The following is a 24779-nucleotide window of genomic DNA, read 5'->3' on the forward strand; positions in this document are numbered from 1 at the left end:
GACTGGAGACAGTTTAATACAAAGAGCTCTAGAGGAACTGAAAGATTGCAAATTTCAACCTTAGTTATGTATAGAGTCCATAGTAAAAGCAATGGGTGTGAACATTTCATTAAACTAACTCAGGCTAATGCAGTAATTGCTTAAAAGCTCCCTTCTTTGGGAAACATTGGGAGGTTTTAAATGACCAATGTTACAGTAACTAATAGATGGAGATCCTCAAAATAATGAAACAACACATGACCCATTTGCAGAAAAAATCCTAAATTAACTTATGAATCCTATGCAATTCTTTTGAATGGTATCCCACAGTAGTTGGGGATGCAGGGACAGGGAGATTCGTTTCTTTGTCCAGAAGATGGTCACACAGAGCAGTGCACTGGCCTCACCATACAGGAATTCTGTCTCAAAACAAGGATTTAGTGAGCAGACACACAGGACAGCCTAAAGAGCCATCATGATATGTAGGATGAATTGAGCCCCAGCAGTTTAGATGAACAGCATTTTTTTTACAGCCAGACTACTGAAAAGTGGACACCAGAGCCAAGTGTTCCTGAAAAAAAACCCATCCCATTGCACCTATTTTAGGGGACAACTTATAGCCAAAAACCTGGCTTAAGTTCAGATGCAAAGCCATAGCCTTCAAGGTGTTGTGTTAGGAAAAAAAGAACATCTATAGGAAACATATTACAGAGTACTTTTACCTTCACACACAGACACCTTTTACTGCAATGTTGAGTAGGGCCATCAGCTTAGGTAAGATGTAAAAAATAGATGGTCCTACTTCAACAGCAAATGGTGCAAAAATGAAAAAAATATGAATGTCAGCTGAGGAACAATACTCTTATTTAAATCATCAATAGGAACCTATTTCAAAGCAGCTCTTGAATTAACCCAAAAGGAGAATTTCTGAAGACCTTTTCCAAGCAAAGGTATTCCTTTCCCAGATCAAAAAGGTAGGATTGGAAGATCCATTACTTTTTTCCTTTATTTAAATAATTGAGTCTGTCAGCTAAAGTGGTTGTGGCAGTCTCCTGCCAGGGCTGAAAGACAGGGTGATAAGCTTCACATAGCTAATTACAGCAGCAACCATCCTAAATCCTCTCAGAACCTGTTTCATAGAAATATCACTTTTCTGTGGAATAATTACCTCTTACATGCCCAATCCTATTCCTGACATGCTTATTTTAATGCTCTGACATTTTAATGCCATCTGCCTCCAAGAAGCCCAGCCTGACACGCTGTCAGAACTCAATCCACGCACCATCTTCCTACTCCCCATCATTTCACTCTTCCCCTGAATGCAGAGGAATTGCTTCTCCAATGCCCAGTGTTATGATTTACTATTTGGCAGCATGAGTTAGGAGGTGCTTCTCTAAGCAAACCACAGCATTTTCAGCCTATTTGTACATGTTGTGACTATGCTTTCTGTAAAGTGAAGCAGAATCAAAGCCCATTGCTCTTGGAAGCACCAAATCTCTCTAGATCATGTTTTCTGAGTCATTTGTATACGCAACAGAAATAATGCACTGTCCTGTTTTCTCCTCCTCCTAGCCCCATGGCAATGGAGGAAAAAATCTCCTCTAGTCTCCTTATTTACCTCCAAAGTGCCATCAGTCAGACAGGACTAGTTGATGCTCTTATCCTCCCTTTCTAATATCTTGCCTATAGAAACAGCAAAGAGGAAGAAGCACATACACCACAGAGACAAAGAATTGTCTCAGACAGCTTGTATAGTAGGAACAGATTTTATTTCCCTGCTGCCCTCTGTTTGTTCTGCCTCATTGTTCCCCCATTTTGCATTCCCTGGTTCCTTTCCTAGGTCTAGTGATTGACAGTGTGTATTGTCCATTTCTATCAGGTCTGCAAGATCACTGCTGTGTCACTGCTTCCCTCCCTGCAGGCTGTCACCAACAACTTTTGTGAGCTGACATTTCTCACAAAGTTGGCACAAATGTACCCTGCACAACTGGTTGCCAGGTGCTCATATATAAATATTTAATTGATACATTTTTGTTTAGCAACAACAACTCAAAAAAGCACAGATGGAATGATATCAAACCCAGAATAAATTAATAAGACAGATAATTACTAGTTTATTACATATAAAATAATAAATCATCTCTTTAGAGATCACTTTCATTTCTTTCTATTAAAAAAAACCCATGGATTAAGCATCTTTCCACAAACATCACACTGATTTTCAAAAATCCCAACCAAGCTAAACCAGCAAAAAAAAAGGAGGCCATGTTTAGCATCCAATGCTCTTCTAAATGGAGTCATTTGGGAGCTTTCATCACTAACATAATGTTGTAAGGCTTAGGACTAAATGGATTACACAGAAATAGAATCCCATATCTCCTTAATGTTGATCATAAATTAAAATATAGGAAAAAGAAAGAGACATGCTCAACAAAGAAAACTGACTTAAAATCCCTCTGTAATTTGTTTCAGGACTACTACCACACATTCCTGTATAATTTGTAGTATATTTTGTACAGTATATTTATTGCTCAGTGATAAATGGGTCTTTTGGGGAAAGCTCCCAAGCCTCCTCTGGGGACTCAGCATGTTTGGGTGGCTCTCTGAAACACCTCTGTTCTGATGCAGGCAGCGTGGGAACAAACAGGAGGAGCCAGAAGCTCTGTGCAGTTGCATGACTGGAGTGCTGTGAGGGATGGACAGCACAGGAAGGCCTGGACAGGGACCTGTTCCCTGTGAAAGAGCAGGTGGAGCTCATGGAGCTGTGCCTGGGGATGGGTGTCCCTGTTACAGCCCTCCCTCCCATAGCAGCACTCAGGCAATGCAGCATCACAGTGCATTAATGACAAATCCTGTTGCTGTAAGGTAGAAAAATTATAAAGAAAAGCCTTATAAAATCAGGCCTGCTCTGTTAAAATCAATGGCTGGCCTTGTCAGGCTAGCCCTTTGCAAGTTCCCATGTGAAAGCAATCCTGACGTGAGCAGTTTCTTAGCATAACAATCTATTCCTGGGTGAAAAACAACTAGTATCTGTATAAAAAACTTGTACCTGTATAAACTGTTTTTACACTGTTAGACAGAAAAATGAAAACTCTCACAAACAACTTTTCCTCCATGTACATACCAGGGGTTTGAGTGACTAATCAATACAGGGTAACAACTTGTTACTAACCAATAAAGTAATTAGCAAGAAAACTACAACCAATTGGAGTCACACACAAGGTCTGTAAAGCTGTATAAAAATGAATTATGTGAACAAAAATGGGCTCTTTACACCATGAAGAAAATGGAGTCTCATGTGATTCATTCCAATAACTTCCCAACATGGTGAACCAACAAGGAAAGATGTTCTGCTGGACCTTGTACTTCCAAACAACAAAGAATGGTCAGAGATGGGAAGTCAGAGGCAGCCTGGGCTGCAGGAGCCATGTGATGATGATCTCCAGAGGAGGGACCAAGGCAGTAAGCAGAACCACAGCCCTGGATTTCAGGAGAGCAGACACCATCCTTTACAGAGAGTTGTTTATAAGAACCTCATGGATATAGTCCTGGAGAGAGGAGGGGTGCAGGAAAGCTGGTTGATATTCAGAGATTACCTCCTCCAAGCTCAGGAAAGGTCCATCCTGACAAATAAGAAATTAAGCAGAAGTAGCATGTGAGAGCAAGGAGCTCCTTACTGAACTCAGACATCAAAAGGAGGCTTGAAAGAGGTGCAATAATTCTGTTGTTAGTCTTTGGAAGACTTATGAGCCTAAACAATGGGGTATTTTGATTGCTGGTTTATTTTAAAATAATCGTTCTAACAAAACTAGGGCCTACTGCATGCACCTCTGGGCAGACTTTTGCATCAGCAGTTCTTGGGGGCTAAAATCACAAAGTTTTTCATAGAGAAGTAAAACCTTTATTTCTGTAAAACATACAGAAACAGAACAAAGTCTGTTGATCTCAACATCCACACAAACATGATCTTGGAAGAGATAAAATTTCAGGGCCAGAAGCTATATGTTATGAGGACAAAAAAAAGGCACAAAATGCTGGCCCAACATAATGGCATTAATAACTTTGTTATTAGGAGAAAATAACTTTGTTATGAGCAGAAAAATAAGTCACTTAAATCCAATAAAGTGATTTCAGGGGGTGTTCAGGTGGGAATTATGAAGCATTTCTTCACAGAAAGGGTTGTCAAGCATTGGAACGGGCTGGCCAGGGCAGTGAAGTCACCATGCCCAGAAGCCTTTAAGAAATGACTGGACATGGCACTTAGTGCTTTGGTCTAGTTGACAACAGGGTGAGTGGTCAAGAGTCAGACTCGATTATCTTGGGGATCAGTTTTTGCCTGAATGATTCTGTGATTCATAAGAAAGTGAACTAAAATTTACTCACACATATGCACAGTTATTCATGTAACTATGCTTTAAAAAAAAGTTATTTTTATCACTATCAACTGGAATCAAAATGTCAAGAGATCAATTCTGTGAACTGATGATTAGATATTCAATAACTACAAAGTCATAACAGTGTTTCCTACTCTGCCCTCAAGAGTCTCCACAGGACAGAGGAGAGGAGTCAGGATACTGTGACCACCCTGCCCAGGCTCTGGAGGATCTGTACCACTTCAGTGAAATGATAATGACCCATCAGGATGGAGCTGCATCCAAGACACTGAGCATAATCAGCACAAAGATATGTCAGCTTTCTGTGATTAAATAATTTGTCAGTTTGATCCCCAGAATGATCTGTGCTCCTACAGCTTTAGCAAAAGCCTGTAACTCCTACACATTCACTTCCACAGCTGAAACATCCTAATGAAAGCTGTCATTATTTTTGTAATTTATTTCTGAACTCTTCAGAGACACCATCAGCTGAAGTGAGACACTCCTGCCTGCATATTGCTTTCTGAGCCTTTTGTTAAGGTGGAAGAAATTTGAGAATCATTTCAGGCCTTCCCCATGGATGTATTCTATGCACATGACAGCACTTAATAAAACCTTGTGCCACTGCTCCTAGTTTGAGGTGGATCATGTTTTTGTCTTTCCCCACTTCAATACAAGAGGAGGAAAAAAACTATGCTGAAAACAGCAATATTAGGCACAAAAATAATTTTGAGTGGGACAAAGGGCATGTATGGTATTAAACACTCACTTTCTGACATTCCCTTCTGAGCTCTATGCCTCTGACCTTCACACCCTTCTCTAAGCACTGTCCAAAAAGCAACAAAGGTTAATATTCTGTAATACAGGTAACTTCCCTCCTAGCACCAAAATATCTTTTAACTTGGCGACATAAATAAGGTCACATCTTCTCTGAGCAATCACTGTGTAACTGTGTTACATCTGCAGTTTTGTTGGCACACACCATAAAACTTTTACACAGATTGTGATCAGAAACTCAGAGAACCATGGAACCATTAGGTTGGAAAAGACTGGCAAGATCATCAAGTCCAAGTTTTGGCTGAACACCACCTTATCAACTAAGCCACACTGTGAAGTGCCATGTCCACTTGTTTTGTGAAAACTTCCAGGGATGCTAAACCAGCCACTTTCCTGGGGAGCCTGTTCCAATGCTTAACCAGGCTTTCAGTGAAGAACATTTGTCCTAATATCCAACTTGAGCCTCCCCAGTACAACCTGAGGCCATTTTCCCTTCTCCTGTCGCTTGCTGCCTGGAAGAGACCAACACTCACCTTCCCACAACCTTTCAGATAGTTGTGGAAGACAATAAAGTCCTTCTTTTCTCCAGACTGAACAACCCCTGTGCTCTCAGCTGCTCTTCAAAGAACTTGTGTTTCAGACCCTCCAATCAGAGACAATTCAATCACAACTTTTCACTTAGTTATAGCTGTGTTAACTTGTCACTACTAATTTTTGAGAATCAAAAACCAAAAGAAAGAGCTTGTATATCACATCCACAGGAAAGTACAAATAACAGAAGATTGGTCTGCAGGAGCAATTTCTTCCTGCTGTACAAAACACTTTGTCCCTATCAAGTTTGATCTTTCATATAGAAGTGAAATACTGATTGTTTCTCTAAAATTTCTTGACTTGAAGTCAGGGCTTAAATACTGCCTGTTATAACAAGTCCTGTAGGCAGTGGAAAACCTGCATAAGATAATGCCCTGTACTATCACAAAATAAAAAGGCAAAAACATTAATAAAAAATTGCCAAATTATTCATTATAACAATTGCGTCGTGCAAAGCTCTGATCAGACAGTTCCAAACATCAACAAACCTTCAGTTCTGGAATCTGGACCAAGAGAAGGCAGGGAAAATCTTCCAGAGGCGGTTATCCACCTTTGATGAACCAGGATTGTGCCCATAAAAGCAAAGACAAAGTGACAGAAAACCTGGCAGCAGCTGTTCTTAAAACCAGACTGAATCCAGGACATGCAGTACTGTAATAAACAATAGACACTGAAGGACCAGTAGAAGTTACTCTGGACTTGACTTCTCAAGTAAGTCAAGTGGCAATAAAAGCATTCAGATAATAGATGTTGTGCTGTATCTAATCACTGAAACAAAGTTAATCCATGAAAGTAATTTGCTTTTAAATTAGTGAAACAGTTTGTTCATTTAATAAAACCTAAAGAGCACTAACCCTTCCTGCTGAGTTTAAGCTTAATTACTGTTATGCTAACATACAGAGAATCATCTTGAAATGAGAGTACAGAATTAAAATACAAATGTGAAGTATTACCACCAAATTTTATCATACTTACATGTTTCTTAAAATTGTCTCAGATTATATAAAATGCGTATTTTCTAGCTGCAATTGTTATTTTGTAAGGAACTAATTAGAAAGGCAAATTAACCTTAACATTGGCCTTCTTTTTTCTGGTACTTCTAATGTTGAAGCCTAATGGCTTCTAAGTATAAAACACTATTCCCTTTCACATTGCTTTTTGTCAGTTCTGTAGATTCAGAGGTGGTTGTTCTGCAAAGGCTGCCTGTACTTTGACAAGGCTGTATCATCCAAAAAGTATGAAACACTTCATCCACAATTTAAGCACTACCAAGTGTTTAAATCAAAAGTTGGAAGATCCCATTTTTCAGAAATGCAGGAATGTATTTTGTCCAGCCACAACTTGCTGCTAGTGCTACAGACAGCAATTTGGAGGCATGTACTTTATTCTTGCAATGGTAATGAATGCAAAATCCCTCTTTATGCTGATCATACAAATATTGGTTGTCACCAGATAAGCAATAACTTAAAATACAATTTTTATGAGTTATTTTGTTAGTCCAGTTCAAATCACAGTGAGGGGAAGAAATCATAACTATTGTCAAAACATGTTTCCACAGAGAGAGGGAGATAAAGGAGGTTTCCATGGTTACTTTGTTAACCATGCCCATTTTGCTGCTTACATAGTTTATAAACAAGACACTATAAACAAGAAGAAATGAAATATTTATTAAAATCTACGTAACAGAAAGCTCCCACCATATGTCATGTCTGTTTCAACAGCTGACTGTCCACTGGAGCCCTAAGACACACTGACCTTTACTCACTGCTGGTGCTACCAGGTACATTATATAGGACAAACCCCAACTGAATGTTCACACAGGAAGCCCTTGACCCAAGTTCATTCACTAACATTTCATCAGTAATTGTTTTTCAGTAGAAGATGATGCCTTGCCTTGAAACCAACGATAAAATTGCAGGTTTCTTGCATGTAAGTAAAAGCTCTTGCTTGGTTATCAGCTAAAACTTACTGATCATCAAAGGCTGCTCTCCAGTTCTATCCATTTCAAAAGTTGTAGTTTTAATCATTTACTTCTAATTTACTCCTAATAAAGAAGTAGTTCTTATCTCAAGTCATCACCATACATGAAAGGTTAATTCTGTATAACAGCACTTTGAAGCAAAAATGTCATCTAAATCAGGTCATTTTTATTTCCTATAAACCTTTATTTTAACTAGGCTTCTCATTGCCTGGAGGAAGAATGGCAAGAACTTTGTGGTACCACTAGTACTGGGAAGATTCCAGACATGCCATCAAAAGCTCAGAAGTTCTATATGGAGAACCTAGCATGGAAAATTCTGGAGGTATTTTGGAGTCCTTGATGTTTGGATACCAACCTCATTCAGTCAAGAGGCAGCACCTGGCCTTAGGTATGCACAGCTATCACACAGCAGCCCAGCTCACTTTGGGAGTGACAGCAGTCCTGCAGTACTGATCCCAACAAAAGGTGCTAATTAGAATCATTGAATCGTTTAGTTTGTAAAAGATTCTTAGGATAATCAAGTCCAACCACTGGCCCAACACTGCTGAACCCACCATCAAACTTTGTCCCTAAGCACCATGAGACATGTCTTTTAAATACCTCCAGGGATGGTGACTCAAACATTACAGTACAGTCTACTTACATAACATTCAGAGACAGACTTTTTTTTTTCTAAGAAGCAATATTTTTTCCTGCTGTGTTGCAGCTAAAGAGTGTTCTGGAAACTTGTGTAGCTTAAACACTATCAGCCTGTTTGCCATCCTACAGGCAATCCTATATTTCACTGTTGCTTTGTGTTTGCAAAAATTTCTGTCCATGACACGCTTACTCTGTTAGACAATCTGTGAATTTTGCAGAGATCAGCTAATCTCTTCTCCATGACAGGATCAACTCTACTTAGGTTACTCTTGAACAATATTTGCCCCTGAGTTGTTGCCACACTCTGAGGGCATTCAAACAAGAACATTTACCTGAGCAAGACATGGCCTGTTTTGAAGATTCCATTTCCATCCATCCAGGAAATATATTTTACATATATACATGTATTTCTAATACATATGTATATATGCACACATATACACACACATGTACACATATGAGTGACCCAAAGAAAAACACCACTGTTCTTTACATTAATGTCAGTTCCCCATCACTGGTCAAAAAATTGAAGACTGTATTTAAAACTACTGTGCTTCACTAGTACACGTCCAATATTTAATATCTTCAGAGCAATAGTCTAATCCAGATTTGCTAAGCAATTCATTGTACCAAAATGCTAGATACATTTTAAATAATCTCTAAATCTACCACAACTGTCTCTGAAAGCACTAGCACAGAGAATACTGTTATCCCTATAGCTACAGGAGATAATGTTCATTACATAGCATTAGTATTCACAAAAAATTGTAGAGCAATAGTTAATACTTATACAACCTGATTCTCTTTACATCAGTCAATTCAGAATTCTTCTTTATTTAATGGGTTTTTTCAAGTTTGGGATTACATCACGGAACTCAGGCGAGCAAACTGCATTTTGCTCTTCACACAGAACAGAGCAGCAGAGGATGGTTGGAAAGTGGAATCAACTTATCAGGTATCCAGCTACGTTGCTTGCAAGAAAGTGATAAATCTTCTCCAGGACAAAGAAAGCAAGAACCATATGACAGCTGACAGTAAGAATTATCCTTTGGTTGCCATGACTTAGCTTGTTTTTCAGCACTGCATTGAAGTACTGCAATTACATTTTGGGACTGGAATAGGAAGCCTACAGTATGTTATTTTACTCACTTATTTCAGACAGTAAGATAAATAGAAGCCTGAAGCTTTTGACCCTTCACTGCTTCAAAAGCATGAAATCTATGCAATTATTTACTTGTCACCTCTAAGATGGAAGTCTGCGTGAAATTTTAATTCACATAGCCTAATTTCTTTAGGAGCTAGGAAAGGAGAATTTCCCCTTAAACAACACACCATAACATATATTTTCAATGATGTTAACTTGTGTATTTTATACATGCTCTCTTGATTTTACCTGAGCTGCTTAAAAGAGCACTTTTTACTATAGTTTCCTATCTACATATATAACCCACCTAAATGTATGCAATTAAGAGCACATACAGACTGAAATCACTTTATTTCCTTTTTTGGGCTCTAAATTCATATCTGCAATAGGACAAGTCTAAATCCAATAGTTCCTTCCTGTCCTGTTTTATCATCTGTTCTTGATGTTACATAAAGTGCTTACACTAAACATCACTGAGCTCTTATATAGCATTCTTAATCCATAGATCTCAAAGTACTTTACAAAGGATGACCATTATCCTGCTTCATCTATGAAAAGAAAAAACACGGACATCTTCTGGGTGAAATTCTGATCTCACTAAATTCCCACAGTGAAGTGGAATTGCACCTCCCACGACAGTACCACTGGTCAGCCAGAACAGCATTCATCTCTGCAGATGGATTCCAGAGCCTTCCATAACACTGGTGGCCTGTAAGTTGCACTCAGCAATTCCATACACCATTTAGGCATCAATCCAGAGAGAATATGGTTTTCAATATGGTATCCTATCCAGCTTGACAATCACTAAAACACCTCCCACTCCACACAGGCAGCACTTTTAAACACTGTACTTCACCCCTCTCTGCTTACAGTTCTAAACACACCAACATTACCATCAGTGGTGGAAATAACTGAGTCAAGTGCTGGGCTTGGCCTTTATTACTGAAATCAATACTGCTTCAGACAGATACATTGGCACCAAGGTCTGATGCTCCCACTCAGGTGTCTGAAAGAATTTTCACCTCCACACAAACCTCAAAACTACCCAATCTAGGTGATAGGTATGAGTTATCAAACCTCCTGCTTCATCCTTTCTTCTTTTTCATTTGTTTCCTGTGTTTGCACTTTGTACCTTGCTCTAAGTTAGATGTTCAAACTCATAAGGCTGCTTTAACTCTATAAACTCTCCTGTACCATTCAGAGAACCTGGGACCAAGTACTGGAGATAAGGACTGAAAGCAGACTGTGTACTAAGAACCACATGATTTACCAGGGTACTAATCTGCTTGAAACTGCCACACTGCTGCAGGGCCATAAAAGAAGGATGCTCTCTCTCTACTTCAACAATGCACCTGATGGTTTTCTACCCAGATATCATGACATGAGAAATCTTTGTAGCTTGGGATGAAATGTAGAGAGTTATTGCTTTGACATGCTGTATCACAACTACCTCAAATCTACTTCTAGACCCAGGTAAGGTGAAGCAAGCTGACCCTGTGCACACAGATGAGCCAAAGACCCATGATCTTCATGAAAGGATTCAGAACCCTTCTGTCTCCATAACACTCCACACAATAAAGTAGCCAAGGAAGAAAAAGGCATGCAAGCTTCCCTGCCCACAGGGATAAAGGGAATCATTCTGTATTGTCTGGTGCTAAGCTACATAGGTTATTCTGAGCAGCTCTTCCTAAAAGCTTGTATTTTATACCAACTCCCTCCTGTCTGATCTGGTGCTTTCAGGAAAAAAAGGTACAAAAGCAGAGGAGATTGTATAATAGACCGCATCTCCTAGAATGCACATCTCCTAAACCGGGACCACCTCCCAGAAAACAGGCGGGCAGCCTGATGGACTCGCATGCCATTCCCCAAGAGGTCTAGAGAAAGCCAAGTCCGACCGCCCCCGGGCAGCAGCAGAGCGAACGCAGCAGGACTCGCGGCCAGCCCGGGGCTGTCGCCGGCAGCAGCTCCCGGTGCCACGGCCCGCAGCAGCTCCCGGGGCCGCCGCCGCTCCCTCAGCAGCTCCCGGTGCCACGGCCCGCAGCAGCTCCCGGGGCCGCCGCCGCTCCCGCAGCAGCTCCCGGGGCCGCCGCCGCTCCCTCAGGGCCCGGCCGGCGGGCGGGGCAGGAGCGCCCCCCGGCGGCGGCGGCGGCACAGCGCAGCCCGGGCCCCGCCGCCGCTCCCGCCCGGCCCCGCCGCTCCCGAGCCTTGCCCCGGGGCCGGAGCAGCCGCTGGGCAGAAAGCGAAAAGCCACGGGCACCGAGGGATTTATCTTCTCCCGCACGCGGCAGGGAACACAGGCGGGCGGCTCGGCACACGGTCTGTTCTCGGCGGGGGGATGGACAGCAAGCTCAGAGCAGCAGCAGGGCCGGCGGTAAAGATTCACTCTGAGGCGTGTGCTGGCTGCGATGGCATTTACTGAGCTGCTAACTAATACAACTAATTTACCAGAAGCTGGAGTAGAAAAGAGTACTCTTTTCATCCTTTTTCTGGCTCTGGTCTACATCTTAACAATTCCACTTTGAAGAGCATGTGGGTTTCTGCAACACAACATACAACAACTTTGAGACTGAAGTTTATACCAGCCCCATCCTCCTATACGAAAGCTGTAATCATGTCTCTCAGCATGCTAAAGTACAAATATCTACCACAACAAGAAAAAAAAGACAACGTTAAAAGGGTAAAAGACAAAAGAATTAACCAAAAAGCAAAGAAAATGAAGCAGATTTCTGTAAACTTATACTCTATGTGATAGGAAAATTTACACATGCTGTGCTTCAACTAGATGTACTTGGTGGAAGTTGATGCAATACATAAAAATATAAGATGCAAAGTCCCTCAGACTGAAATCACATGTAAACTCCAGCCAAATTCTGGCACTTGGAGTCAGGGACAAAAGGTTCCTGTGACATAACTTCCTGGACTACACAAAGAATAAATTCAGAATCCTTAAAATCACAGGTGGTTCAAGACTGCTGAGCACCCACTTTCTTCCAATACACTGAAATGCAATATTTGATGCAGCTCTGCTAAAACACTCTGTAAAATTATTTGAAAGTAGCATGAGCTGAATCTTTAAATACTTCATGTTTCACAGTGTATTTCTTACTCATAGATAGTAATTCAAACACCCTGCAACAAAAATAACAAACTGTTTTAATTCACAGTTGCAACACATAAACATGATGAGATCTGTACATTGTTAATCCCAACTTCCCCACTCCAACAGTTTAAGTTAAATGTCACATTTACATAACATTTACATAAAGATTCAGTTTTGTTTATACAAACCCCAGCTTTATTTTTGCAACATGCTCTACACTAATTCATTATATAACAACAGATTGTTTGCTGTTTTTAAAAAAAAATAAGTTTCATTCTGAGAAGGTGTTTGAGAGACTGCAATTCCTCTGAAGCAATTTAGCACTTAGTCTTTATTACTGTTTCATCAAGCTTTTAAGGTTGGCTTGTTTTAAAACAAACAAGGTATTTTGGACACTATAAGACACCTCAACTGATTTCACACATCATGGTCACTTGTACAGTTCACAATTGTGTTCAATACACACACAGGAGAACAGTCACAGAGCCTCCCAATGCAATCCACAGGAGTTTAATTATAGACTTTTAGCAGTGGTCATGTTGGTCTAAAAATTGGAACATCTTAGAAGATTCCAAGCACTATCCAGCTTGTTGGTTTTTACTGAGGTTTTTTTTTTCCTTTTTATTAACACCACTTCACTCTCATCACTGCTTTCAATAGGAACACATTTAGACCAGTGCTGACCCATTCAAAAATTACAAACAACAGCAAACATTGTGAGACTTCCAGTGCATCTGAAAGCAGAGCTCACAGGAGTCAGTCTGTAATACAGCTCCATGTAACTGCAGTATTTATAAAAACAGCTATATTTTTCAACTTCTCCATACAGACATCTCTGTGGATGCTGCTGTTCTCTTCTGTTTTAAAACTTTAAAATGATTTTTGCAGAAACCCTAAGGACCCATATTGAAAGTAAGAAAGAATTCTCTAAGCTAATACCACTACTTCTTCACAGCAATGAAATAAATGCTTTAACCTTAAAATGATGTATAAATTAGACACAAAGCAAATTTAACCACATCTATTGATTATCACAACTGTGTTTATTACAAACAAGACTACATATTTAGATTTAATTTATGTAAACAATCACAAAATCTCAACTAAGTCCCTACAAAAGCTGTCTCCAGCACATCACACCACATCTACACCAAAATGTTCCCAAAGATGGGAAGAATCACCTTTTGGAAACAGCCCATTTCTGTGTTAGTCTGCTCCAGAACTTTGTATCACAGCTGGACACTCCTGACTGAAAATATTGCTTCTGCTATCTCCCCTGGCTTTATCTGCACTTTTCCAGAGGACTACAAAGATCCCAGGAATTCAAGACTAGAATACTTACTAGAGTCTCACAGCCTGCAATCTCCTTGCTTTGCAAATAGGCTAGGAATTGGAGGCAGAAATGACCCAAGAGAGAATTCAAGTACAGAAGTTACACACATTCTACACCCAGTGGTCCTACCTGCACACGACAAACAAATTGCCAGCATCCCTGGATCCTTCCCCAGGAAGCCTATCAGTAGATTTAAGTGGAACAATGCAGTGCATCACGTGCAGCATTAGCAGTTTTTAATGTCTACATTACTTTGATGATTAAAGATAGATATAAATTGTTTTCCTTCATCCAGACACATTTCTGTTCACTCAATACTATTGTACAAGCACGGATCCAAGTGAGAAAAATGAGATGGAGACATAAAATTGTCATAGACATACCACAGGTTATACTAAAGAAAATAGTATTTTTTTATTCTGTAGGTCTCCCATTGACACAGGTACACATAAAAGTCAAACAGATCTGCTCTGACCAGTCATCCAGGACTTTCAGGGAAAGCAGTACAAAGCTTTGGCAATACCAGTTAGGATTAACCTTATTTGGAATAGACCAGCCAAATCCATAAAATGCAGAAATTGTTCTATAGGGCACCACCTTTTCCTCTGAAGGAAGGTGAGTGCAGCACTGTAGACATATTTTATGGCAAAAGGCTGACTAAAATGCCAGCCTGAAAAGACAAGTCCCAAGGGTAAAAACTACCAAGGACCTACGAGGTGATGGCACAGGATGACAAAGTTGGTGTATTTGTATCCACACCACCTATGAGAGAACGAGTGGCCTAGTGGTGTGAAGGACCCCCAGGAGCACACAGAAATTTGTGTTCTAGGGAAAACATTGTGGTTTGCTTCAGAAAACAGCTTGGGCACACACTGTTGTGAGAGTTGGGACTGCTCATCTTAGAGAAGGCTCTAGAGAGACCTTACTGCAACCCTTCAAGATTTAAAGGGGGCTTACAAGAAAGATGGGGACAGATGCTGAATAGAGCCTGCTGCAACTGGGCAAGGCATAATAGCTTCAAGCTAAAAGAGGATAGATTCAAACAGATTGAAGGAAGAAATCTTCTATTATAATGAAACACTGGAACAAGTTGCTCAGAGAGACAGTAGATGCCTCATGCCTGGAAATATTTGAGGTCAAGATGGACAGGGCTCTGAGCAACCTGACCTAGCTGAAGCTGTACCTGCTCATTGCAGGGTAGGATGGGCTAGGCAATCCTTAATGGTCCCTTAGAACAAAAACTATTGGATGATTCTATGACTGCTGTGCAGGCTTTAAGGCTCATTAGGTATCCAGGACACAGAGTGAACCAAAAAGTCAAGTCTCTTGACAAAACAAAGAAAAAAGAATGCATCCTTGGGATAGCTAGCACTTTCAAAGGCAGAGGTGTCTATCCACATATCTTTATCAATGCTGCTGGAGAAAAGTGGAATCTCATTAAAACTGCACGGTCTAGTCCAGATACAATGTATTAGCACATCAATGGTATTTTATGGGCAGCTACAATCAAAAGAGCAGCAGAGATGAATAGCATTAGCAGTGGTATTTGGCTCCCAAGAGAGGGCCATGTGCTACACTGAACCTCACACAGAATCTGTGTCCAGCTCTTGGAGCCAAGAATCACCACTGAGCTTACCCAGCAATGGAGTTGCTGCAGCATACGCTGAACTTCCAAGACCTGTGTGCATTAAAGAGAAAGGGGAAGCTCAGAAGTTTGGGGGTTGTTACTATGGAAAATTTTGTGTGTGTTGGGTTTTTTTGGTCAGTTGTTTTTGCAGGGTGTTTTTTCAATACAGTGATTAAAAGATCTGCTTGGGTTTCTTTTTAAGCAGGAGCATAGATTTCTTTGGCTTGGGACAGCTTGAAGACGTGGGATCCCATGGGATTCCACAGCAAACTAATACAGGAGTTGAGCCAGATGATGAACAGATTTTTCCATTTCTTCTTTCATAATCATACCTTAGTTAGAACCATACTCCCCTCTTCCACCATGGGATCATTCTGCCCTTACACAGAGGTATCCTTTTCCTAAATAAAAAATCAGTAGAGGTCACCACACAGTAGATTTTGATCCTAGAGGTAAACAGTGCCATGCTTTACCTGAGAAAACTAAAAAAAGTGGGTGATTTCCAAGTTGTGTATTCAGAGTACCTTTGCACCCAGGACTAAGCTAACCTAAATTACCAGCAACTCTAAACAAGCTGAAGTAATTGCAAACCATGGGGTGAGCTAACAGATGGATGCCTTTTGGAGACACTGGGGGTGCGTGGTCCTGCAGCTCTCTTCAAAGCCAGATCTCTACTGAAATGAGTATGATTCACACGTTTTCAAAGGCACAGCAGAGCTGAAAGCATAGAGATTTTTCAAAAGAATCATGCCTGCAGGAACTGTCATTCTTCCCCACTGTCTTCATCAGTGCTGTCCTAAAGGAAGTCCTGTTTGGCATCAGGACTGTAAATATTCCCACAAGTTAACAATTTCATTTCATCCAATGCCCTGTTCTCAGCACTGGAGGAAATGCCTAGATAAAATAGTTTCAGTGAGCAAAGAGCAAAAGGCTGCCTCTCTTACTCTTTCTCCTCTAAACTGCTATGCTAAAGGCTATTTCTATATTTTTTTAACTCTGAAAATACACCTATTGCTCCATTCTGAGAATGCTCTGATTTAGGAGAAAAAGAATTGTTTTTCCTGAAGTCACATTCGAAAAATATGTATATATTACATTTATATAGCAGTAATATATACCACTCGTGTAGTACACTTTGTATAGTACTCATGTGATTTAAATACATGATTATTAATTTTGGTAATCCTAAAGTAGTAACAAATAGGTTCTTTCACATCATTGTGTGAAAACTTTGGAAAATAATCTTCCAAGCATAGTAGTATATTTTCCATTAGTACTACCAAACCTCAGTTTTCATCAAAAGAGTACTGATCCTTCCCTGGTGAGTTTCCAGGATCCCTGCTTCAAATATAATGGTATAGCTAACAAATGTTCAAAACCCAGATCCCCACATACTCAATTGCACTTTACTTTCACAAATACAAGTTCCATGATACCACTTGATTTCAACTTGCAAGCAGTAATTAAAAATCTAGTCCCAGAATCCAGTTCAATCCAAGTCACAACACATTACAGTATATGTACCTATCCATAGTGCATTTGAAAACATGGTATTTTTAAACTTTTCCAGGCTATCTTAGAAGAGCATCAAAAGTACAGTTCAAGACATAGACAGGTGGAAAATTATTTTCTATTAATGTTTTACTAAGAACAGAGAAAAAACCTTGTGTAGCTGTAATTCTTTGTAATACTTTGTGTCCTGCTTCACTTGGAGAAGCCATTGTGTATACTAGGCTAACAGTACATACAGTCCTAGTTCCTTCAATCAGCATTTAATTAGGCAGATTGTCCTTTTAGCAGAGACTATTTTTAATTTTGTTGGCCCCACACTTTGTATTTGCAAGTGTCATACTGGGTTCCCTGTTCCATGGCAGGGTCGAGCCATTATACTTAAAACAATATAATTTCTTTTTCATTTCAAACCCCACCTCATAGACTTTCAATGCTTCCTGCATCCTGCAACTCAGGCTTGTTTGGGTTGAGGTTTTTTCTTTCCTACTGTTTAATTTCACATGGAAATGATAACTGTGAAGAGAACAGTCTAATATGTATGACAGATACTTTATGAACACAGGAGATGAACTGCAAGTTCTCAGGAGCAGAGACTGTCTAGGCAAAAAAAGGCAGTAACTTTCAAAAATTCTCAAGGCAGACCAACAGAAGAGATTAACACCAAGTTTGTTTCCTATTCCTACTCCAAAGTCACTCACTAAAAGGATTTTTTCTTTTTTTTTTTTTTTAGTTGAGGAAACACCACGCAAAACTCATTCTGGTGCAACAGAAAATTACTTCCTCCTTAGTAGCACATTTACAGAGAAAGCAGATGATGTAGTTAACAGAATAATTAACAGAGGTAGGTAACAGGCTGAAAATGTCTAAGTTAAGGTTAGAAGAGGAACTGCACAGCACGCAGCTGGCTTTGAAAAAAAATCATACATGAGTCAAAGATGACATTCAACTCATGCCAATCCCATGACTATTTGCAGTTCAGGATCACACAACATACAACTTAAATACTTGGGAGATAAAGCAATGCTGTATGAGAGAATAATATAACACTCCTTGTACAAAGCAAATGAAAATATTCTATGGCAGAAGCATTACCAGGGTCTCAAACTTACTACATCAATGCTTACCATGATCCTACTCTTGGTTAAGCAGCCATATGCATTCCCCAGAAGACTTTCTTGGACACTCTTTCTTTGATAAAGTAGCATCTTTAAAACCATGTCTCAATTTGAAGATTACAATTTCTTACACAATTATTTACAAACAAAATCTGTTTTTCAAAATATAGATGTAACTAATTTTGTAGAACTGATACCTGAATTTATATTTTCAGTTGTCTGAGAACTCGAAAACAGAAGTACATTTAGTAATATTGACACAATGCCTTTATGAAGGGAGTTGTCTGTTAAACATTGTAATGTTACACAAAGAAATACACAAAGTCTACAGCTCAAAGGTTATGAGAAGTGGGTTGGCCTGTGCAACCTTAAAACAAACCAAATTTTCCTTGTAACCTAGGCTTGTATGATCTCATACCTGGTGCCAAAAACCACTGCATTAAAGCCACAAGAACTCATGTGTGAAGGCTTGAGACAGCCTTTATCCAGGAAATATGACCAAGTAGCCTAAAATAAAAGTCCAGCAGCAAAGCCAACTTAAGGAAAGGCTAACACCACCTGATCCTTATGGTGGGACCCAACCAGTGTACTCTGACTCATACATACTGGATTCATTCTTCCCATGTGGAGCTCTTCACTGATAGACATTGCAGTGGGTGAAATAACTGATAGAATTAATTCTCTAAGTGCCCAAAGACCACAGAAAAATTCATTCTTCACAGTACCCACTACGCTTCTTTGTAAAGATGAGTAGATGGTAATAGGTATTGTATTAAAAATGAAGGCAAACATATTCTTGGTGAACATCTGTGACTCTGCCCACATAAAAAACTCTAAACAGCAAAACCAGTTTCTCAGTGTAGAATTCAAATGCATTAACCTCCCTTTTCTTGCTGAAGTGCCCTTCTTTAATTGCTTCATCTCTCTAAATATCATCAACCAAAGCACTCAAACAATGACTCCATTTTCCTTATTCATCTTCAGAACAGTCCATTGCACACATTGAATAAATTAGTTTTTCTTATGAGAATACATTACTCCCCTCCACATTACAAATTTTCTGTAGAATTCAAGCACTTCTTACAAGATATGAAGGTACTAGAGTTACCAATGGAAAAGAGTTTTTTTTTAAAAGCTTGTCTTCAGTGCAAGAAAAATTAAGATTTTCACATTTCACATTTTACTGAAGTTTTCTGAGTGTTTTCCTGAAGAAGTTCATTACAGAGTGACACTGAGTAGATTGCAAAGACAAATTGTTACAGTTTTTCAAACTAAAAAATCAACAGAGGACAAAAGAACTTACCATAGAAAGTATAAAGTAATACTGAATTCACATAGTGATTTCTGCTTATAACAACAGAAATTATTTTTAATATTTTTGCTGGCATAGGGTCTGTTTCCTTCACAGCAGGTAATAAAGGGCTGTGTTTTGCACTTGTGCTGAAAATACAGGGATGCTTTTGTTACTGCAGAGCAGCCCTTGCACACAGTCAGGGCCTGTTTTGCTCCTCACATGACAAAGAAGTAGACTGGGGGGTGCATAAGGGGATAAGAGGGAGGGGACACAGTCAGGACAGGTGACCCCAAGGGATATCCCACACCCTATGGTGTCACACTTGGCACACCAAACTGGGAAAGAAGGAAAGCAGTGGGGGAATGTTCAGAGTTGTGACATTTGTTGTCCCAAGTCACCATTACACATGATGGAGTGAATGAGTTCCTTGTTTTGCTTTGCTTGTGTGTGGCTCAGCTCTTAATTTCCCTACTAAACTGTTCTCTCATCCCATAACTCTTCTCAGTTTTATCCTTCCAATTGTCCCCCATCCCACTGCAGGGAGTGAATGTTTAACCTCAGCTGAGGTTCAACCCCAGCTATTCGAGAGTGCAATTCAAAGCAAGTATTAGCTTACCTGACCAGAAAGCGATGCAGCCCAACGTCAAAACTTCTGTAAGAAAAAAAATACACTAAATTTTAATTATTAAAAAACACTACTCTGTTGACTTTTGTACAAACACTGTTTCAAAACAATAATACCAAATATAAAGTTACTAGAATTGATGAAGCAAAGAGCAAAGGTGTAACACACAACTTCCATTCTGTAATGATGTGTGGAATTTAAGATGATCATCATATGAAAAGATTTAGGTGCATGTTATAAAGCTCACAAATCTCTCGTTGGAGTATTTATTCAATGAAGTGTTAACATTCAGAGTATTATAACACACATAAAGCATAAAATATGTATATACTGTTACTGGAAATAATGTAAGCATCCTAGTCACCAGTATATTTTCTATTATATGCAAGTAGATCCTGTGTGCAAAATTGCTGTGGAGTCTCTTTCCCCTTTTCTGCTCTGTATTGCAGTAAAATGTAAGGGACTGTCGTGAATTCTCCCCACAATAAAAAATTATCAAAAATCCCTTATGTCTCCTTCAAATATAGAATTTCCAAGAACCAGACTTTGCAAGTGTGTTCCACTCATATCAGTAAGGAAGTTAACTTTGAGGACTTGTGACAGTAAGTACAAGTTAGATCACATTAAATTACAAGAACCATGTCTGAAATTTTCAGCCCAAACAACATACATTGACAGTAGCTGTCAACATTTCTTCCCCTTTTCTGGTTCCTCCTTCCTCAGGAGAACCAAGCTCATGAACAATGCACTGGCAAATCCTTGACACTACAGAAAGGCATCTGCTGATTTGAGACATTTACCTAACATCTGAAGTATATGCCAGCTTTATGGGACTATCCATATAATCCCAGATTAGCTGTGTGCATCATGGCACAAATGGAAAATGCAAGTCTCTTATTCCCAGTACTGGACTTGCTCTGGAATGGGCTTATATTTCACATACACAGAAAAGATTTTGGCACATACTAAGCTCTTGAGCATTCTGTTCTAAAAAACCTAACTGGTCATTTTGAGTACAACACAGTTTATTGTGCTTGCTGTGTGCTGCTTTCTAACTGAAAGAGCAAGAGAAATCATCAGATTGTTAATGGCATCCTGATAACAGCAGACAGATAATGAACTGCAGAAATTCTGGGAGTTAACAGGGAAGGAAACTCCACTTGTTCAGCAGGGTAGATAGGAGAGCAATGAATATCTCACTGAAAAGCTGCCTTGCAACAGAAAAACATCCTGCCAGAAACACGTACCTGGTCATCATTAAATCTGTATTTTTCATAACCCTTCCCTGAAATCATTCCACCTTTTATATTAGTGTTATATTACTGTGCAATTAAACTGCATGAAGTGCATACAGTTATCTTTCTGCATTCTTCCTGCCTAGATACATACTGTTTTGGCTCCCTCTCTTCACCAAAACATTCTGTGTGGTACAGACAGTTTTCTATACTGGAGCTGGACACAGTCTGTATTTTTAGCTCTGAAAACCTTTTCTTCCTAGGACCAAGCACTCGGAACGTTTGTGCAGGAAAGGGGAGAAGAAAAAACTTGCACAGTTTCAGGAGAGAGCTGTATGCTAAACAGCCACCTTGCACATCTTCAGCCGGGCTGATCTTTTCAAGCTCTCCCAGCTGCTCTCCATGGCAATCACCAAACCTGCTACAGTCTCTGACAGGACACACACACCAAGCTGCTTGTGGACAGGGATGTGGAACATAAAAATATCACTGTTTTTGACAATGAACCAAAAGCCAAAGGAGGTGGCTTACCAAAAGCAGGAAAAGTGAATGGTCCTGCTAACTTGAGATATCAGAGCTGAAGGAGATTGGGGTGGACAAAGCTGAGGCAGAGTGGGTTTAGACAGGGAAGGAAACAAGACTGTTTGCTGGAGATGCCATGACATGCCACCTTTTCCCTCATTTTTCACTCTTTTCAAAACATCATTTTAAAAGCATATATATTGATATAAAACATATATCTAAAACACTTGATATTAGAAAAGTTTTATAAGTTTATTTCATAGGGGCTTTAGCCATTGGATATATTGTGGAAATATTTTAATAAGTATAAAAAATAAACATGCATAGAACCAATTTATTATAATAAATAACAAGAAGGAAAATTTATCAGAGTCTCACTAGATATAATTCAGCATACACAGGGTCCATTATTCCTCAGTTTGATTTTGTACTGATACATTTCAAGAGTCTACCTAAGATCCTGAATTCTGAACAGTGTAAGCAGCCCTTTAAGATATAACTACACTATGACCAACAGAATTTTTACATTATACAGCACAGTCTGAGTGTACAGCTAGATCTTAAAGACACTTTGAGACAGCATCATTGATTACTTCCAAAAGCAGGAATATCAAGGATGAACAAGTTCACATTGTAAATGGGAGAAATGGCTGCATTACTTAAGGCTATGGGTATTGTCTAGAGACACCTGGGATAATGAATAGAAACATTGTGCAAGGCAAAAACACTGAAAGAAAGAATTATGGGAGACTGATTTTGACAAAATATTACTACAGACACTTTTTACTATTTTTCTCTTTCATATTTAAATACACACTGCAGTTAAGTCCACAAGTAAAGTGAAAATATAGTGAAGCACCAATGGAAACAGTTCTAGCAGAAGCAATTAATCCCTCCACTCTTAGATGGAAATGCTAAAAAGAGGTAAAAGAGGGTTTGTACAGCAGTGTTAAGGCTGTAACTTGGGGTGAAATAAGCAACTTCATCGAATTTAAAAAGAGAACAAATAATCACAATGTATTTGCATTAAAAATTTCATAGTGATCCCTTCAACAGAGGACTCCACCCATCAGGGATGGCAGTGTCCCCCACAATCAGCATACAATTAGACCTGCCATATGCACACTGACAGGATTGTCTACTGCCTACAAAAGATGCCCATATTTACTTGATTTTAAAACAAAGTTTATAACCAACTTCACACAATTTGTTAAATCCTGAAGTTCCCTGCAAAATACAGGATTTAGCTGGTAGTTCTTGCAATTTAGGGTGCCTCAGTCACATAAATTTCAGAAATGCCTCAGTTATGTAAGTTTCAGAAATGCTATAATGAGTGCAATTTTTCAAAATACATGGTTTCATTAAAGTCTAAAATAACAAGAGAAAGGATATCCTCAACTATATGAGTAAAAAATTTTTTACCAGTTAAATTCTCTACATTGCTCAAATGTCAATAGATATATAGTATTTCAAATTTTGGAGAAATAAGTAAAACCTAGTTTATCAAAATAGCAATGGTCTTAGAACCAAGCAAAATCTTAACTAGCCAAAGGAACAATAAAAGGGATATATATTTAACCTCAATTTCATAATCATTATAGACAGCACAGACAATTTGATAGCTATTTTCTTTATAAAAGCATCCCTAATTCTGCTCCTCTGTAAGGCAGTTTTAGATCACAGTTCTTACACAACTTTCATGCTTTTCTTAAGCATGGAAGCTCTAGTTTGATACAATTCAATGAAAAATTACACATACAATCCCTCATTATCAAGCTTGTCTTTTCCCAGTACATCAACTACAGATTGGTGACCAATAATATACAAACACTAAACCAACAAAGACCTTTTCCAAAATACAATCTTTGAAAATGTATCTGCAGGAGAAAAATGTATGATTGCAGGCAGAGGCTTCAAAATTATTTCAGATGTGCAGTTTCTGCTCCGAAATGCAGAATGCAATATGCATTATGCAATAACCTGTCTTCAATTTTCATTCAGAACAAAGATGATAAGGAAAAATTTTAAAATTTTAAGCACATAGCATCAGGTGGATTGTTTATAATCCCACTTCCCACAAAACTGTGCCTTCCTTTAGCTGAAGTCTAAATGCTGGTTCTTCAAAAGAAGAATTGTGTGAGCCTCTAGTACACAGCTTTTCTATTCAATCAAGTGCACCAGCCTATTGTATTTAAGGACTTGCCTAGATGAAAACTGCTACTCATTAGCTGTGTTAGGTACTACAATTCACAATTCCAGCCTGATGACTGAGGACCCTGATTCTCACAAGGTCTGATTGTGAGATCTCATTCCCGAGGGTTTACAATGATATAAAAACATGTAAATACTGAACACATGCCAAGATTACAAGAATCAAAGTTAAGCCAACTACTAGAGCCATATTTTATGAATCCAATTCCAATAATGTCTATTGCCCAACTCTGATTTTGTGCATCCATATTTTTAAGCCATATGCTGAAGAGAAACCAGTACAGCTTTATCTCCTGTCAGTTCTGCCCCAGGACTGCTGGGCTGCACGCTGTTCCTGGAAACAAAGTACAGTGTGCAGCATCATCGGGAAGTGCTTGGCTAACCATGGACTTCAGAAAGATGTTCTGCAAGCAGTCAGTACATCAGCACTCAAAATCAGATAGTGGCCTGGTTCTTACTCTGGGCCCTACCTTCAGAGGAGTAGAGCTATGTAGATAGCTTGCCATTTGTAAAAAGAAAAACAAAATTTAGTAACTTAGATGGAGACAGGCAACTGTGACACTGTGTACCCAGAGACTACACTGTATTGTAGACAGAAATATCCCAGACACCTTAAAAACAGTCATGTTGCCACTGAACATAAACAACTTTGAATGCATAAAGGAATGGTGTAATTTCTATAAGCAGGACAGGAGCAAACAATATAATTACACTTAAATCT

General features: G+C 39.2%; 1 protein-coding gene across 2 annotated transcripts in view; it reads right to left on the reverse strand.

Annotated features, from left to right (window-relative positions):
* HHAT (hedgehog acyltransferase) overlaps positions 1-24779 on the reverse strand; it is a 147003-nt gene that overhangs the window by 93059 nt on the left and 29165 nt on the right. For both annotated transcript variants that reach the window (XM_054279692.1, XM_054279693.1), the window contains exon 9: positions 20082-20117. In XM_054279692.1, coding sequence (XP_054135667.1) covers positions 20082-20117 — 36 coding nt within the window. The remainder of the gene's footprint in view (positions 1-20081; positions 20118-24779) is intronic.

The sequence above is a fragment of the Melozone crissalis genome, unplaced genomic scaffold, assembly GCF_028551555.1.
Source record: "Melozone crissalis strain CALT ecotype California unplaced genomic scaffold, PUWL_Pcris_2 ptg000027l_1, whole genome shotgun sequence".
In the NCBI taxonomy this organism is placed as follows: domain Eukaryota; kingdom Metazoa; phylum Chordata; class Aves; order Passeriformes; family Passerellidae; genus Melozone; species Melozone crissalis.